Source organism: Apodemus sylvaticus, chromosome 9, assembly GCF_947179515.1.
Source record: "Apodemus sylvaticus chromosome 9, mApoSyl1.1, whole genome shotgun sequence".
NCBI lineage: Eukaryota > Metazoa > Chordata > Mammalia > Rodentia > Muridae > Apodemus > Apodemus sylvaticus.
Genome location: NC_067480.1, coordinates 53,206,121 through 53,221,296, shown reverse-complemented (window position 1 = coordinate 53,221,296; position 15,176 = coordinate 53,206,121). Strand labels below are relative to the sequence as shown.

The 15,176-nt window shown below is 45.1% G+C and overlaps 1 protein-coding gene across 2 annotated transcripts in view; it reads right to left on the bottom strand.

Annotated features, from left to right (window-relative positions):
• Ica1l (islet cell autoantigen 1 like) overlaps positions 1–15,176 on the bottom strand; it is a 48,415-nt gene that overhangs the window by 20,679 nt on the left and 12,560 nt on the right. For both annotated transcript variants that reach the window (XM_052193582.1, XM_052193581.1), the window contains exons 3-7: positions 13,056–13,179; positions 10,395–10,593; positions 6,066–6,191; positions 3,907–4,005; positions 1,822–1,907 (exon numbers count right to left, since the gene is read on the bottom strand). In XM_052193582.1, coding sequence (XP_052049542.1) covers positions 1,822–1,907; positions 3,907–4,005; positions 6,066–6,191; positions 10,395–10,593; positions 13,056–13,179 — 634 coding nt within the window. The remainder of the gene's footprint in view (positions 1–1,821; positions 1,908–3,906; positions 4,006–6,065; positions 6,192–10,394; positions 10,594–13,055; positions 13,180–15,176) is intronic.

The following is a 15,176-nucleotide window of genomic DNA, read 5'->3' as shown; positions in this document are numbered from 1 at the left end:
ATAAGAACTTCTTTATCATAATAAGACTTATTTTTATATACATACTATTTAGAGAAGTATCTCCATAGGCCACAAACATAAGGCACACGGGACTCACACCAGCTCCTTTCCTCTGTGCCTATGTCTTCCTTTCTGCAAGGACTTCTAACAGAAGGGGACACAGTGCAGACCTATGAGGAAGTGTCTGGAGTTTGGGCTCTTGGCTGTGTAACTAATAATACTCTTCCTGTCTTTCACTAGGGTTTAGAGTATCACCCAAAGGCTTTAGGGCTTTTTAAAATTTTTTTATTAAAATTATTCTAATCAGTTAAAAATATAGAAGAAAACCGAAATGAATTTCATGTTTAGTCTTGGATTCATCCCTAAGATATCTCATAATTTTATGCAAATAAACCAAATTTCTTATTTAAAGTTTAAAAGCTGGAACACTACACAAACATGATGGCTCAGTGCTCCTGGCCCTGTAACTCTTAGACCATAGAGTTTGGCATTTCATTTTCATATACTGTAGGGTAGGGGTGGCACTTACTTAACACATAATAACTGATATAGGTGATATTTGCCAAAGAAGGCAAGACAGACTAGCCTATAATGTCCCCAGCCAATGGTAATTGTAGATATTTATAGTATCCATCTAATATGGTAATTTAGAAATGTATAGTATCCATCTAATATGGCAACTGTAGATATTTATAGGATTCATCTAATATGGTGACTTAGAACTCCCATACAATAAAGAGTGGGATACAGAAACTGAACAGAGATTGAACCGTTATTCCTGGGCGTGACTTCATAATTTTCAGTATTGAAGGCTATTTTAATATTTCTTTAAAGACACCTAAAGGCCAATACAGTATCATTTTAAAAAATAAGTACAAACCCTTACAGAGTAAATAGACTTAGGATTGGGATAAAATTTCCAATGATAGTATACATATATAATTTTTAAAATATTTTTAAAACTTATTTATTGGGCTGGAGAGATGGCTCAGCGGGTAAGAGCTAAGACTGCTCTTCCGAATGTTGTGAGTACAAATCCCAGCACCCACATGGTGGCTCACAACCGTCCATAAAGAGGTCTGATGCCCTCTTCTGGTGTGTCTGAAGACAGTTACACTGTACTTACATTTAATAAATAAATCAATCTTTTTTTTTAAAAAAAATCAGATTTTCTAAAAAAAAAAAAAAAAAAAAAAAAACCACGGTTTTATTTTATGAGTACACTGTAGCTGTCTTCAGACACCAGAAGAGGGCATCGGAGCCCATTACAGATGGCTGTGAGCCGCCCTGTGGCTGCTGGAACTGCACTCTGGACTCTCGACTGCAGTCAGTGCTCTCCATCTCTCCAGCTCCCCCATCCCTGTAGGACATTTTAAGACAACGTAGCTTCATTCATCATTTTAATGTCAACTTAAGACTAAAGCAAGTTTAATCTATACATACAGACATGGAGCTTGGATCTCCCAGACCAGGCTTGGGATCATCCTCTACCTAAGAGTCTGTCACTGCGGGCAGGGCAGGCGTCAGAGTTGTTGCTGTCTTAGCCAGTTTGCTTAAGACAGGAGTGAAGCCGCAGAAAAAAACGGGCAGAGCCAGCGACCAGGCTCGTGTGGGAGCATTCTTCCCCATGCCAGAGTCTGGGGTTGTCGCCACAGCTGACCGGTACTTCTGGCATCTCCTGTGCCTACCATGTTAATAGCAGATGTTTGTGTTGTTTGGAAAACTGACATAGTATAAACATTCACTGAGCCGGAGAGGAGAAAGCCAATGACTGCTTCCTTGTGTGTCATAGGATGGTGTCCAGAACACCACAGCACTTACCTATTGAGGTTTGTGGTAAGACAGCTGCTTTCTGTTTGTTCTTCTTTGTAGTCTGCAGGGAGATTGCCTGGAGTGTCTTGTAGTCGCTAAGGATACAAAATTTAATGTTAAGTAGATTTTTAAAAAATTTCTTAGCTGGGCAGTGGTGGCGCACACCTGTAATCCCAGCACTCTGGGAGGCAGAGGCAGGCGGATCTCTGAGTTCGAGGCCAGCCTGGTCTACAGAGTGAGTTCCATGACAGCCAGGGCTATACAGAGAAACCCTGTCTGGAAAAAAAAAAAACAAACAAAAATTCTTTTTACAATCAAAAGGAGAATAAAAATTTCAGACACTATAAAAGTTCTGAGTGGAGACCAAGAACCGTGGGAACACCGAGCCCCATGCACACAGCTCCTTCCGGTCACCTGTGGAGCCACACAGATCCTGTGACATGCCTTCGAGGAAGGTCCAAAGAAAACACGCTGCATTCCCTGCCTGCACTGCAAACCTCATCCTAAAGATGTTCTGTCTATGGGCTGGAGAGATGGCTCAGCAGTTCAGAGCACTGACTACTCTTCCTGAGTTCAAATCCCAGCAACCACATGGTGGCTCACAACCATCTGTAATGAGATCTGACTCCCTCTTCTGGAGTGTCTGAAGACAGTTACAGTGTACTTACATATAATAAATAAATCTTTAAAAAAAAAAAAAGATGTTCTGTCTAGATTCTGAGTGGAAATTAGGCATGGAATTTGCCTAATTCATAATACACTATTTACTCTTATAGAAAAAAAAACTTTAATCAAGGGCAGATTTGGGGCTGAAAGATGTTATCTCACAAAATGACTTCGAGGATATGTGAGGTGGGCAGGCTTATGCCTTTAATCCTTTTCTGAGCACTCTGTGGGTTCAAAGCCAGCCTGGACGTCAGAGTGTTCCAGGGCCACAGTGAGACCCTGTCTCAAAAAGGAAAAGACTTAAAAGGAGACTGAAGAGATAACTCGGCAGTTAGGAGTACATACTCTTCTCCAGGGAAGCCAAGTTCAATTCCCGTACCCATATGAGGCAGCTCACAACCACCTGTAGCTCCAGCCCGGAGAGATCTGACACCTCTGACCTCCACCGACGCCTGGGAAAGAGTGCACACCCACACACCACCCCCTTCAATTTTTTATTTTTAAATGACTTTAAAAATCTATCACCACTGTGCTTGCTTCGGCAGCACATATACTAAAATCCATCACCAACACTTCATGCAGCTGAGGTAAGAATGGTAAGTTAAAAGGCGCTTAAAGCTGGGTCATCAGACTGAAGAAATGGTTATCACAGTGTCTGTGGAAGAAGCCACGTGCAAAGATGTGAGCGGGCGCTGTACAGCCCTTTTCACACACACATGCCTCGGAACAGGGACCTCTCACGTTCGTTCGTCTCTGTGGCTGTGGCAGCACCTGCGTCAGGGCCACGCTGTGCGCCCCGGGCATCATGAACCACCTCTGTGTACTTTATATTTATATTACTTAACTTCGCTTTCTAGATTTTTTTTTTAAAGATTTCTTTATTGTTATATGTAAGTACACTGTAGCTGCCTTTAGACACTCGAGAAGAGGGCATCAGATCTCCTTATGGATGGCTGTGAGCCACCATGTGGTTGCTGGGACTTGAACTCAGGACCTTCGGAAGAGCAGTCAGTGCTCTTAACCGCTGAGCCATCTCTCCAGCCCCCCCCCCACCCTCTAGAAATCTTTTTTAAAGTTTTTATTTTGAATTGTGTGTACAGGTGCCCACAGAGCCCAGAAGAGCGTGCCATCAGACCCTAGAGCGGGAGTTATGGGCGCAACCTCGGGGCCTGGGCGCGCGCTCAGCTCTTACCTTCTGAGCCGCTGCCTGCAGCCCCACAGCTCCGTGCCTCAGTTCACTCCCGCTTCCCACTCTCCACTCACACTAGCACCTCAGCCCACAGGAGGCCCGGGTGTTGTAGTGTTCCTGGCAGTCACTGGAGCGTAGACAGGACTGATCCTTAGGAGTGGGGGATGTTTCCCAGTGTTTCCCGTTCTAACCTTACCACCAGCTGAAGTGACTCCGGGCGGGAGGAGCTGGGGGCATACCTTGAGAGCTATGAAGTCGTACGGATGAAAGCCAGCACAGGCCTCTTGGATTTGGGACATCATTTGAGCTGTTTTCTCCCAGAACCCAAGCAGTGTTCTCTGCAGAAACAGAAAGGACAACACTACTGTTCAGCCTGTCCAAGGTCTGTTTGGGGCTGATTTCTCACTGCTGTGCTGCTCCGGACTGACACCCCCCTCTCCCCTGTGCCGTCTGAGCTTTGGGAATCAGAAAGAACAGATCTTCAATAAAGTGAGCACTGAGTCTGTATGGCGCATGCCTGGTTGTACGCAGCACTGGAATGTCCCCATAGAATGAATATAGCTTTTATAAGAGAAGGAAACGCAGTGGGTCCAAATACCTCAAAATCTAGAATCATAGGCACCAAAAGCATAAAAACACCCACCTCTGCAGAAGGGACACGTGTAATTTTTATGTTAGCATATGTAAGTACTGCATGTACATGCTTGCATGGGTGTATGAGTATGTATGGATGCGCGTTGTTGTGTGCATGTCAAGGAATGCCTATAGAGATCAGAGAACTCGTGGGAATTGTGTCTCTCAAGCTACCACCATGTGGGTGGGTCCCAGGGGTCAAATTCAGGGTATCAGCCTTGCAGGCGCCATCACCTGCTGAGGATTGTATTGCCAGAGGAATCTTTTTTTTAATGCTTTGCTTGCTTTGTGAGACAGGGTCTTACTATGTACCCTTGGCTGGCCTAGAACTTGCTATGCACGCCAGATGTCTATCCACAAGACAGAGAAATCCACCTGCCTCTGCAGTGCCTGGATTAAAGGTGTGCACCACTCTGCTTGCCCCATAAATATACCACTTGAGAAAATACTACTAAATTTGGCCTTTTTTTAAAGGGTTCAACAAAGACTTGTCCCTAAAGATGTATTATTTAGGGGTAGAGAGATGGCTCAGAGGTTAAGAGCACTAACCTTCCAGGGGTCCTGAGTTCAATTCCCAGCGATCACATGGTGGCTCACAACCATCATTATAATAAGATCTGGTGCCCTCTTCTGGTGTGACAGCAACAGCGTACTCATGTATAAATATAAAATTAAGTGTTTGGTTTTGTTCTTTTTTTTTAATGCGTTATTTAGCTAACTGAGGTAATTTGTGATCTTCCTGTTGCTTCAAGATTCCTGTTGCAGGACAAAGGTTGAAAGGGGAGATCAGAGCTGAGCTCACAGCTGCTAGACCCCGGCCTGCCACTACCTTCTCTTTCTAGGACATCTTTCCTTGCATAGTGCCAACCTGAATCAGGGACGCTGTTCTACGACAGCAGGGGGTGATCAGTTCCTCTCACCAACTCTTTCCTTATTCAGAGGCAGCTTTCTGCGGGCTGTTCATGAAGGCATGCGAGTCTGCAATCTCTGCTTCTAAGCAGTGAGCACTCTTATACTTTTCCCATGTGATCTGAGGGCAGTGTGTGCCCACAAGATGCAGGATGTTAGACGGCAACTTGGCAGGCTGAGAGGCTCACACGGCCGCTGGAGATTTGGTAAACTTGAGGCTTGAAGCCCAAAATAAAAAAAGCCAAACATTTACTCAACTGCCAGTGGCTTCATTATCTTTAGTCATTGTTTGACACAAAGGTTTTCAAACTTTTTGGACCATGGTATTCTTTTTGCTTTTTTGTTTAGTTTCGGAACAGAGTCCAGTCTTGAACTCTCAATCCTCCTGCCTCTGCAGTTCTGGGGTGACTTATGCACCCATACCTGGCTGGGCCCAGTATCACTGCGTCAAGTCACAGTATGTGTAACCAGAGTTACCGAGTCTTGGCCTCACTCCCTCAGCACCCTAGCCTTTGTTTCTTTTTCTTTGTTTCTCTTTTGGTTTGGTTTGTGTTTTGTGTTTTGTTTTGTTTTGTTTTTTGAGGCAGGGCTTTGTGTGCCACCACACTCAGCTTTCAACCTCAGAAAGTCCCTAAGACTTTCACTGTGCTAGGACTCAAAGGAGAAGTGTGAAATTACAAGACAGATGGTTTCTACTGTCTCTTCTGTCCGAGCTTGTCAGGTCTGTGAGAACTTCAGCAGTCAAAGGAAGCTGAGTAGTGATGTAAACCTTCTTGCACCCGTTAGACAGACAACTTTCAAAAGGGAGTCTCAGCACTCGTCCTTACTGCAAGGACGGGCTGACAGGAGTGGGCACCTGGTAGGCGGTGAGGGAGGGAGAGAGCATACTGCAGCGACTAGCTCCCAGCAGGTCCACCTTCTGACAGACGTCCATCTTTAACTTGTCAAAAGAATCTTTGCTGTTTCTTACTTGGCTCTGTACCTACAATCACAAAAATATGATTATCAACACCAAAGATGGAGATCTAGCGGGTCAGACACATGGAATCACAATAGTTCCTCTTCTCGGAGACTTCAGCTCTTGATAACTGTAGGAGATTCTTTCTCATATCTCTTTTTAAAACATTTACTTTTGTTGCAGGTTGGGGAGGGTTGTGTATGTGTGTGTGTATGTGTGTGTGTGTGTGTGTGTGTGTGTGTAGGTCAGAGGACAACCTGTGGGAGGAAGTTCTCTCCTTTCATCATGCAAATTCTGAACATGAAATTCAAGCCATCAGGCTTGCTGTTAAGCGCCCCTGCCCTCTGACCAGCTCACTGCCACTCCAATAGCTGTCCCATAGGTGAGAAAATCTGAGATTAAAAAATGAAAATCATATAGTTGAGAAGAAAAAAAGTATCCCAGATGTACTGGCTGGTTTTGTGTGTCAACTTGACACAGGTTGGAGTTATCACAGAGAAAGGAATTTCAGTTGGGGAAGTGCCCCCATGTGATCCATCTGTGGGGCATTTTCTCAATTAGTGATCAAGGCGGGGAGGGCCCCTTGTGGGTGGTGTCATCCCTGGGCTGGTATTCTTGGGTTCTGTAAGAGAGCAGGCTGAGCAAGCCAGGGGAAGCAAGCCAGTAAGAAACATCTCTCCATGGGCTCTGCATCAGTTCCTGCTTCCAACCCTGCTTGAGTTCCAGTCCTGACTTCCTTCAGTGATGAACTGCAACGTGGAAGTGTAAGCTCAATAAACCCTTTCCTCCCAAACTTGCTTCTAGGTCATGATGTTTGTGCAGGAATAGAAACCCTGACTAAGACACCAGATAAAAGTAAATATCTGAAACCTTTAGGATTATCCACAGTATTTAGCTAAAAGAAGCAAAATAAAAAATGGAAGGGCTGCGGAGATGGCTTGGTGGCAAAGGCCCTTGACAACAGTCCTGGTGACCTGAGTCTGATCCTTGGGACCTACAGGGTGCCCAGAAGTTAGTGTCTTCTGTCAATTGCATGTGTCCTTTGGTGTGTGCTGACACACACAAAATAAATGAATAAATGTAATGCAAAATTCAGCCAGGCAGTGCTGCTGAACACCTCTAATACCAGCACCCAGGAGGCAGAGGCTGGGGGATCTCTTTGAGTTTGGAGCCAGCCTGGTCTACAGAGTAAGTTTTAGGAGAGCCAGGGCTACACAGAGAAACTCTGTCTCCAAAACCAACCAACCAACCAAAAAACCATACAAACAAGCAGTACTTAAAGATGAGTATAGTCTAGTGATATGTATGTATCTCATAAACAATAAATAAAAATTACATCTTAAACTGGGCGGTGGTGGCATACGCCTGTAATCCCAGCTCTCTGGGAGGCAGAGGCAGGTGGATTTCTGAGTTTGAGGCCAGCCTGGTCTACGGAGTGAGTTCCAGGACAGCAAGGGCTATACAGAGAAACCCTGTCTCTTAAGAAACCAAATCCAAAAAACCAAAAAAAAAAAAAAAATTACATCTTATAATAAAAGTAAATTGCAATAAAATTTAAAATGTAATAAAAATTAATAAACATTTTAGAAGAATAAACAGTAAAATGTTGGAAGACATTAATATTTCTAAATCATTGAGGTATTTATTTATTTAAATTATTTCTTAAAAATGTCATTGAATAATATAAATACTGACTTTTGAAAATGTTTATTCATGCATTGACTTAAATAATATTTACAAGTCATCTAGTTTATGAAACATGGAACTGAGACACTATGGCAAACAAACAAATGTTCACGCCATCACCATCGTCAGGTAGAGAGGGACAGAGGACATAATTACAGGAGGGACTCTGCTTGGAAACACAGACAGCTGAGGGAACTGAGCGGCTATCCAGTGCTCAGGAAGGCCCTTGGCAAGCTGGTGTTTGAGCTGGACAGCAAGATGATGACCAGGCTACACCAAGACTCTTGGGGTAAGCAGTCCACCACCAGGGAAAGGTCCTGAGGAAGAGGCGGGTAGAACAGAGCTCTGGGAGCACAAGAAGCAAGAGTAAGAAGAAGGCTGTGTGGAGATGAGGGACCAGACCTTGCAGGACTCTGAAAGGGACCAGACAGAAATCTGGTTGGTTTTTGGCTTTTTGTTTTGTTTTGTTTTTGTTGTGTCCTTCCAGATAGGGTTTTTCTGTCTAGCAGCTCTGGCTGTTCTGGAACTCACTCTGTACACCAGGCTGGCTTCGAACTCAGAGACATTCACCTGCCTCTGGCTCTGGGATTAAAGGTGCGGCCACCACAGGCAGGCAGGAATCTGTATTTTTGTTTTGTTTTCATTGAAGTGAAACTCACATGATATACACACTCAACCATTTGAAAATGCAGACCTTGGTGACACTTAACTTCATGGTGGTGTGCAACCACTCCTGCAGACTAAATGTCATTACCAAGAATTATTATAACAGGGATAGGACAGGCCTCAGGTCAAGTATTCACCTAGTTGACGGGCTGTTGGGAATAACTAATGTCTTGTCTCAATAGTTTTATGTCACCTTAACATAAGTAGAACCATTTTGGAAGAAGGAACTTCAACTGAGAAACGTGCCCCCACCCCTCACACTGGCCTGGGGATGAACCTGGACTTAACTGACGTGGGAAGCTGCAGCTCACTGTTGTAGGACCTGGGCTAAGGGTCTCAAGTGCTCTAAGACAGAGACTAAGCAAGACACGAAGAACAGACCAGCAGGTGGTGTCCAGGATCCTGCTTGAGTTCCTATCCAACTTCCTCTGTTCTATGGGATTGTAAACTGAAAAAAAAAATGCTTTCTTCCCTAAGTTACTTTTGGAAATGGTGTTCTATCACAGCAACAATGTAACTAAGACACAAGGCAAGCCTCTTGCAGTGTCTGGTACACTGGGGGCTTCATCAGCATTAAACTTTGTGACTTTATTATAGGTTTATGTAGGAGATGAATTACTGAATGAATTTTAATATCTGTATATAGTGAACTTAAAGTATACATGTCCGTGTGTGTGTGTGTGTGTGTGTGTGTGTGTGTGTGTACGTAAGGACTCTACAAGTGAGCCTCATCTTCATCCAAAAGGGATTTAATTTATAATTAATTTCTTTAACAAAATATATCTACAAGTATGTTACTGTAGCAGAATGAAAAATTTAATAATCTCTACTTTTCATTAGAACTAAGAATCATTTTCACATGATTTTTACTTCAGCAATTATATATTTTCTCACTAGTAATAAACTATTTTTTATCTGTACATAAATTTCAAAATTCTAGGTAAACATGATTAGAGCTTTTGTGAAAGAGATAAAAAGATAAGACTGGGAGTGAGGCGCCATTCCGAGTGTGTGCGTCTGCCGAGATATCCAAGCAACCAAGAAGTGGTATTAAAAACGAATTTTGGGGGCTGGAGAAATGACTCAGTGGTTAAGAGCACTGACTGCTCCTCAAGAAGTCCTGAGTTCAATTCCCAGCAGCTCACGACCAGTAATGGGATCTCATGCCCTCTTTTGGTGTGTCTAAAGATAGTGACAGTGTACTCACATACATAAATTAATTAAAAAGCCCCAGAAACCTAATTTTCTCTCTTTTTCTTTCTTTCTTTCTTTCTTTCTTTCTTTCTTTCTTTCTTTCTTTCTTTCTTTCTTTCTTTCTTTCTTTCTTTCTTTTCTTTCTCTCTCTCTCTCTCTCTCTCTCTCTCTCTCTCTCTCTCTCTCTTTCTTTCTTTCTTTCTTTCTTTCTTTCTTTCTGTTTGTTTTTGTTTTTTGAGACAGGGTTTCTCTGTGTAGCCCTGGCTGTCTTAGAACTCACTCTGTAGACCAGGCTGACCTTGAACTCAGAGATCTGCCTGCTTCTGCCTCCCAAGTACTGGGATTAAAGGCCTGCGCCACCACTGCCTGGCATTTTCAAAAAAACAGTCTAGAGCCGGTGCAGTGGCATGTGCCTGTTACCCCAGCTCTCAGGAAGCCAGGCAGGAGCACACGTTCCTGAGGCTATACAGTGAGAGCCTCTCTTTGATGACTTAGCAGTAAAAGTACTGGCTGCTCAGATCTTTCGGAGGTCCTGAACTCAATTCCCAACAAGGACTTGACAGCTCACAACCATCTATAATTTGATCCAGCGCCCTCTTATGGAGTGCAGACATACAAGCAGGCAAGGCACTCACACACATAAAAGACAACCCAAGGGAAGGAAAGGGATATGTTCCTTACTTTTCTAAACTTTTCCATCTGTTTGGCAGTGTCTGGGTCAAGCTCCTGCGACGCATCTTTCATCCACAGCAGGGCCCCTCTGTACTCAGTGCGGGCCCGTTCCATGCGATCAATAGTCACCAGGGTGTCAGAAACAGCCCTGTGGCTGAACGTTGCCGCTTCTTGCTTAAGACGAGACAGGGGAGCACACAAGGCCAATCTAATAGCACAGAGGTAAAGATCAGAGGATTGTACATCCATAAACCAAACTCTAGACACACTGCAGCCTGTACTCCTCATGGATCTGAATCACAGATAGAAATTCTTGACTTGCTTAGAAGGTTTAGAGAGCAGACCCTGAGTTACTGGGGACATGTTTCTACAGGTTGTCCCATTTGTTGATCCAGACGTAAATAACATACAGGTACACCAGGTGTTAGAATTCTAAAGCAACACAGGGCCCATGCTCCAAAGCACAATGCAATGTACAGAGATCTTCCAGTTGGCAAGTGTAGAGAAAACTTGGGTTCAAAAGATTTGATAAAAATGCTAGGAAAGAGTGGTGGTGGCGGCGTGCGCCTTTAATCCCAGCACTTGGGAGGCAGAGGTAGGCAGATTTCTGAGTTCAAGGCCAGCCTGGTCTGCAGAGTGAGTTCCAGGACAGCCAGGGCCACACAGAGAAACCCTGTCTCAAAAAACAAAAACAAAATGCTAGGAAAACGAAAGGGGTGCGCTGCCCTTGGCAACCGAGCTGAGGATAGAAAACAGCTATTTAAGGAGCACAACTCAGACCCTGCAGACCCGCTGGGCTAAGGCTGATTCTGATACAGAGGCAGGGAAGGGCCTGGACTGTCTGGCTCAACTCCTTAATGAGGATTTCTGCACTAATATGGCATTACAGCAGAAGCCATCCGGGCCAGACATCACAGTGCAGGAGCCGATGAGGTCAGTTTTCTGATTTTTGTCTGTAATACAAAGATTTGAGCTATGTTTACAGTATATATACATAGTTATATGTATATATATGTATGTATATATATATACAAACATATATACATACACATGGGAGTCTTTATAACCCATATCTTTATGCTAAACACTGTGAAATACTAAGTAGAAAGTGTCAAGTTAAGAAAGAAGTGGTGGCGCACGCCTTTAATCCCAGCACTTGGGAGGCAGAGGCAGGGGGATTTCTGAGTTCAAGGCCAGCCTGGTCTACAGAGTAAGTTCCCCTTTAATCATAGCACACGGGTAGGCAGAGGCAGGTGAATATCTATGAGTTCAAGGTTAGCCTGGGTTACATAGTAACCTTTCTAAAAAAAATAAAAACTCCATTTAAAAACGTTTTCCATGTAATTAGAGATACTATAGTGTCAAAAGTGAGTGACCAGAGGAGGTACAGCTCAGAGGCAGAGCTCCTGCTAAGACAATGCTTGCCCAGTCAGCACTGGAGAAGAAAACACGGACACAGAAAAAACTACAAACACATATTTGAAATATTAGTCATTTTGTAACTCTATTATAGTAAACCATTTGAGAAATAGAACTATAATCTGAAATGCTATCCTTAAGAATTGGGTATTCAGGGGCTGGAGAGATGGCTTAGTGGTTAAGAGCACTGACTGCTCTTCCGAAGGTCCTGAGTTCAAATCCCAGCAACCACATGGTGGCTCACAACCATCCTTAATGAGATCTAAAGCCCTCTTCTGGGATGTCTGAAGAACAGCTACAGTGTACACTTACATAAATAAATAAATCTTCTTTAAAAAAAAAAAAAAAAGAATTGGGTATTCAGACTAGAGAGATGGCTCAGTGATTAAGAGCACTGACTGCTCTTCCAGAGGTCCTAAGTTCAATGCCCAGAAACCACATGGTGGCTCTCAACCATCTATAATGGGATCTGATGCCCTCCTCTGGTGTGTCTGAAGATAGCTACAGTGTACTTACATGTAATAAATAAACCTTAAAAAAAAAAAAGAAAGAAAGAAAAAAGAAAAGAAAAAATGGATATTCAAGAGCACCAATTTTTATGTAATTCTTTAGAATGCAAATGATTAATTAAAATAAAAAATATATCCCTAAACACATTTCTCTTGTAACACATTTCATTGCCTTTCTTTGTGAACTCAGCACAGGTCAGAAGGGTCACATGACTAGTCCAAAGTGAGGAGGGTTGTGGCGAGGAGGGTTGTGGCGAGGAGGGTTGTGGCGAGGAGGGTTGTGGCGAGGAGGGTTGTGGCGAGGAGGGTTGTGGCGAGGAGGGTTGTGGCGAGGAGGGTTGTGGCGAGGAGGGTTGTGGCGAGGAGGGTTGTGGCGAGGAGGGTTGTGGCGAGGAGGGTTGTGGCGAGGAGGGTTGTGGCGAGGAGGGTTGTGGCGAGGAGGGTTGTGGCGAGGAGGGTTGTGGCGAGGAGGGTTGTGGCGAGGAGGGTTGTGGCGAGGAGGGTTGTGGCGAGGAGGGTTGTGGCGAGGAGGGTTGTGGCGAGGAGGGCTGTGGCGAGGAGGGTTGTGGCGAGGAGGGTTGTGGCGAGGAGGGCTGTGGCGAGGAGGGTTGTGGCGAGGAGGGTTGTGGCGAGGAGGGTTGTGGCGAGGAGGGTTGTGGCGAGGAGGGTTGTGGCGAGGAGGGTTGTGGCGAGGAGGGTTGTGGCGAGGAGGGTTGTGGCGAGGAGGGTTGTGGTCGCGGACCTTTGCTTGGCTGAAGAGCAGAGGGCCTTGCCAGTGGCGTCCATCATTTTGCCAGCTTGAGTTGCATCCCGTTCCGCTTGAAACTTTAAGAAGAGCCCTAGTTCATTTTCTTCCTCTGATATAACTAGGGAAAAGAATTACAGTTTAGTTAACTCTTTCATTTCACCATTTGCTTACAACATAACAGGCAGAAGACATGACTCTCCAGGTGAAGGTATATGCTAACAACTGAGTTCAGTCCTTGGAACCCACATGTGGAAGGAGAGAACTGGCTCCTACGGGTTCTCCTCTGACCTCCCCACACATGTTCTGTGGCGCTTGGGTATACACAGGCACTCAGACACACACACACACACACACACACACACACTTACACACACATACTCAAATGTATTTAAATTTTTAAATAAGGAAATCACCAGGGGAAACTTCTAGTGTGTGAGTTCCTGGCCTGCTGGCAGAGGCTGACTTTAACAGCCTGGAACACACTGTTTAGCGCGCACTTTAGATGCTGAGTCAGCCGAACTCTCTTCTGCAAAACCAACTGTTAACAGATAAATCCACAAATGAGTTAAACCATAAACACTGTGTGGTGCACTGAGACCAGCATGAACCATGAGGAGATAGTCCAGGGATGCTGCCAGATGTTGAGAAGAAACTGAGGAAAAACAAAGAGAATTTGACTAATTTGACTATTTTGATATCTGTCATAGATTTAAAAACAAAACAGAAGGGCTTGCCCAAGAGGAGGTGGAGCCTCTGCACGTGTGAGGCCCTGCGTACATACAGAAGTCGGCTTAGGGTTTTGTTTTGGTTTGTTTTTATTTCTGCTTATTTTCTGAGACGGCGTCTTAGTGTGTATCAGATAGCCTTGACTCCTGTATAGCCTGGCTATGTTATGAACCTCCTCCCTCAGTCTCTCAAACACTAGAATATACACATGTACCATCACCTGGTGTGCATCACCCCTCCCCACCCACCCCCTCTCTCCAGGGTCTTTCTACAGAGCCCTGGCTGCCTGGCTTTCCTGGAACTCACTATGCAGACCAGGCTTTCCTGGAACTTGAAAAGCTCCACCTGCCATTGTCTTCTGAGTGCTGGGATTAAAGGCATGTATCACCATGCCTAATATCACTCCTTTACTACAGACCCATTTTTACAACCATCAATCTACCTCTACCTGGTGTGGGGCTATGAAAGGCAGCCTGGTTTCTGGTTGAGCTAGGTTTAAAATCCCAGTGACCCAGCAGGTGATTCTCCAAGGGGTGATAGGCCTTTTGCCATGCTCCTAGACACCAGACTTCTGACGTGAGGCCTCGGCTCTCCATAATTCTGTGGCCATCAGTCACGTAGGGCAATGCCCTAAGCCCCTCCACAGAGGCCATGACCACGGATCACAGATCACATAGCCTCAAGACAGATCTCCTTTTTACTGAGGCACCTAAAGGCCTGAAGGGCTCAGCCATTTAAGCTCTCCCTCCCAGACACTCCTTCCTGCCAAAGGTTTTTACCCTCATGCCCACCCTGAGAAAGTGGGGTATGGTTTCACTCATCACAACTCTCTGCCAGGACAGTAAAAGCTTTAAAACCATGGGCTGCCTCTTCTCAGGATCCCTGGGGAACAATAGAGCAGGTCTTCCTCTAAAGAGCCACATCTAATCTCCCATAGGAGGCCTTTCTGAGCTCCTAGCCATGGACTTTACCAAGCCAAGCTGCCTGCAGAACCAGCCAAGGACTCTCTCATGCCCAAGGGGCCCAGCTTGAGCTCTCTCCTCCCCACTCTTCCCTCAACGCCCCCTCCCCCAGCTAGGGGTGGCCTCACTCTATACTCAGCTCTTCCGTGGCATCCAGCAGCATCTATGGTGCCCCAGATCTGAGAACCTGCTATCCTGGCTTCCCTGCAGCCAGGGATCCATGAGCCAGCTCCCAGCAATTCCAGGGGACCTCAGACTGTTCTCCCCCACCACCCCATGCCAGCCCAGCACCAGCATGGGGAAGGTGCAGTCAAAACTCCCGTCCTACCTCACCTAGTGGCCTGAGCTCCGAGCGGACACAGGTCACCATTTTAACCCATGTCCTGGTACCTTCTAAACCACTCTCAAATGGATAGAAGAAAAGGCC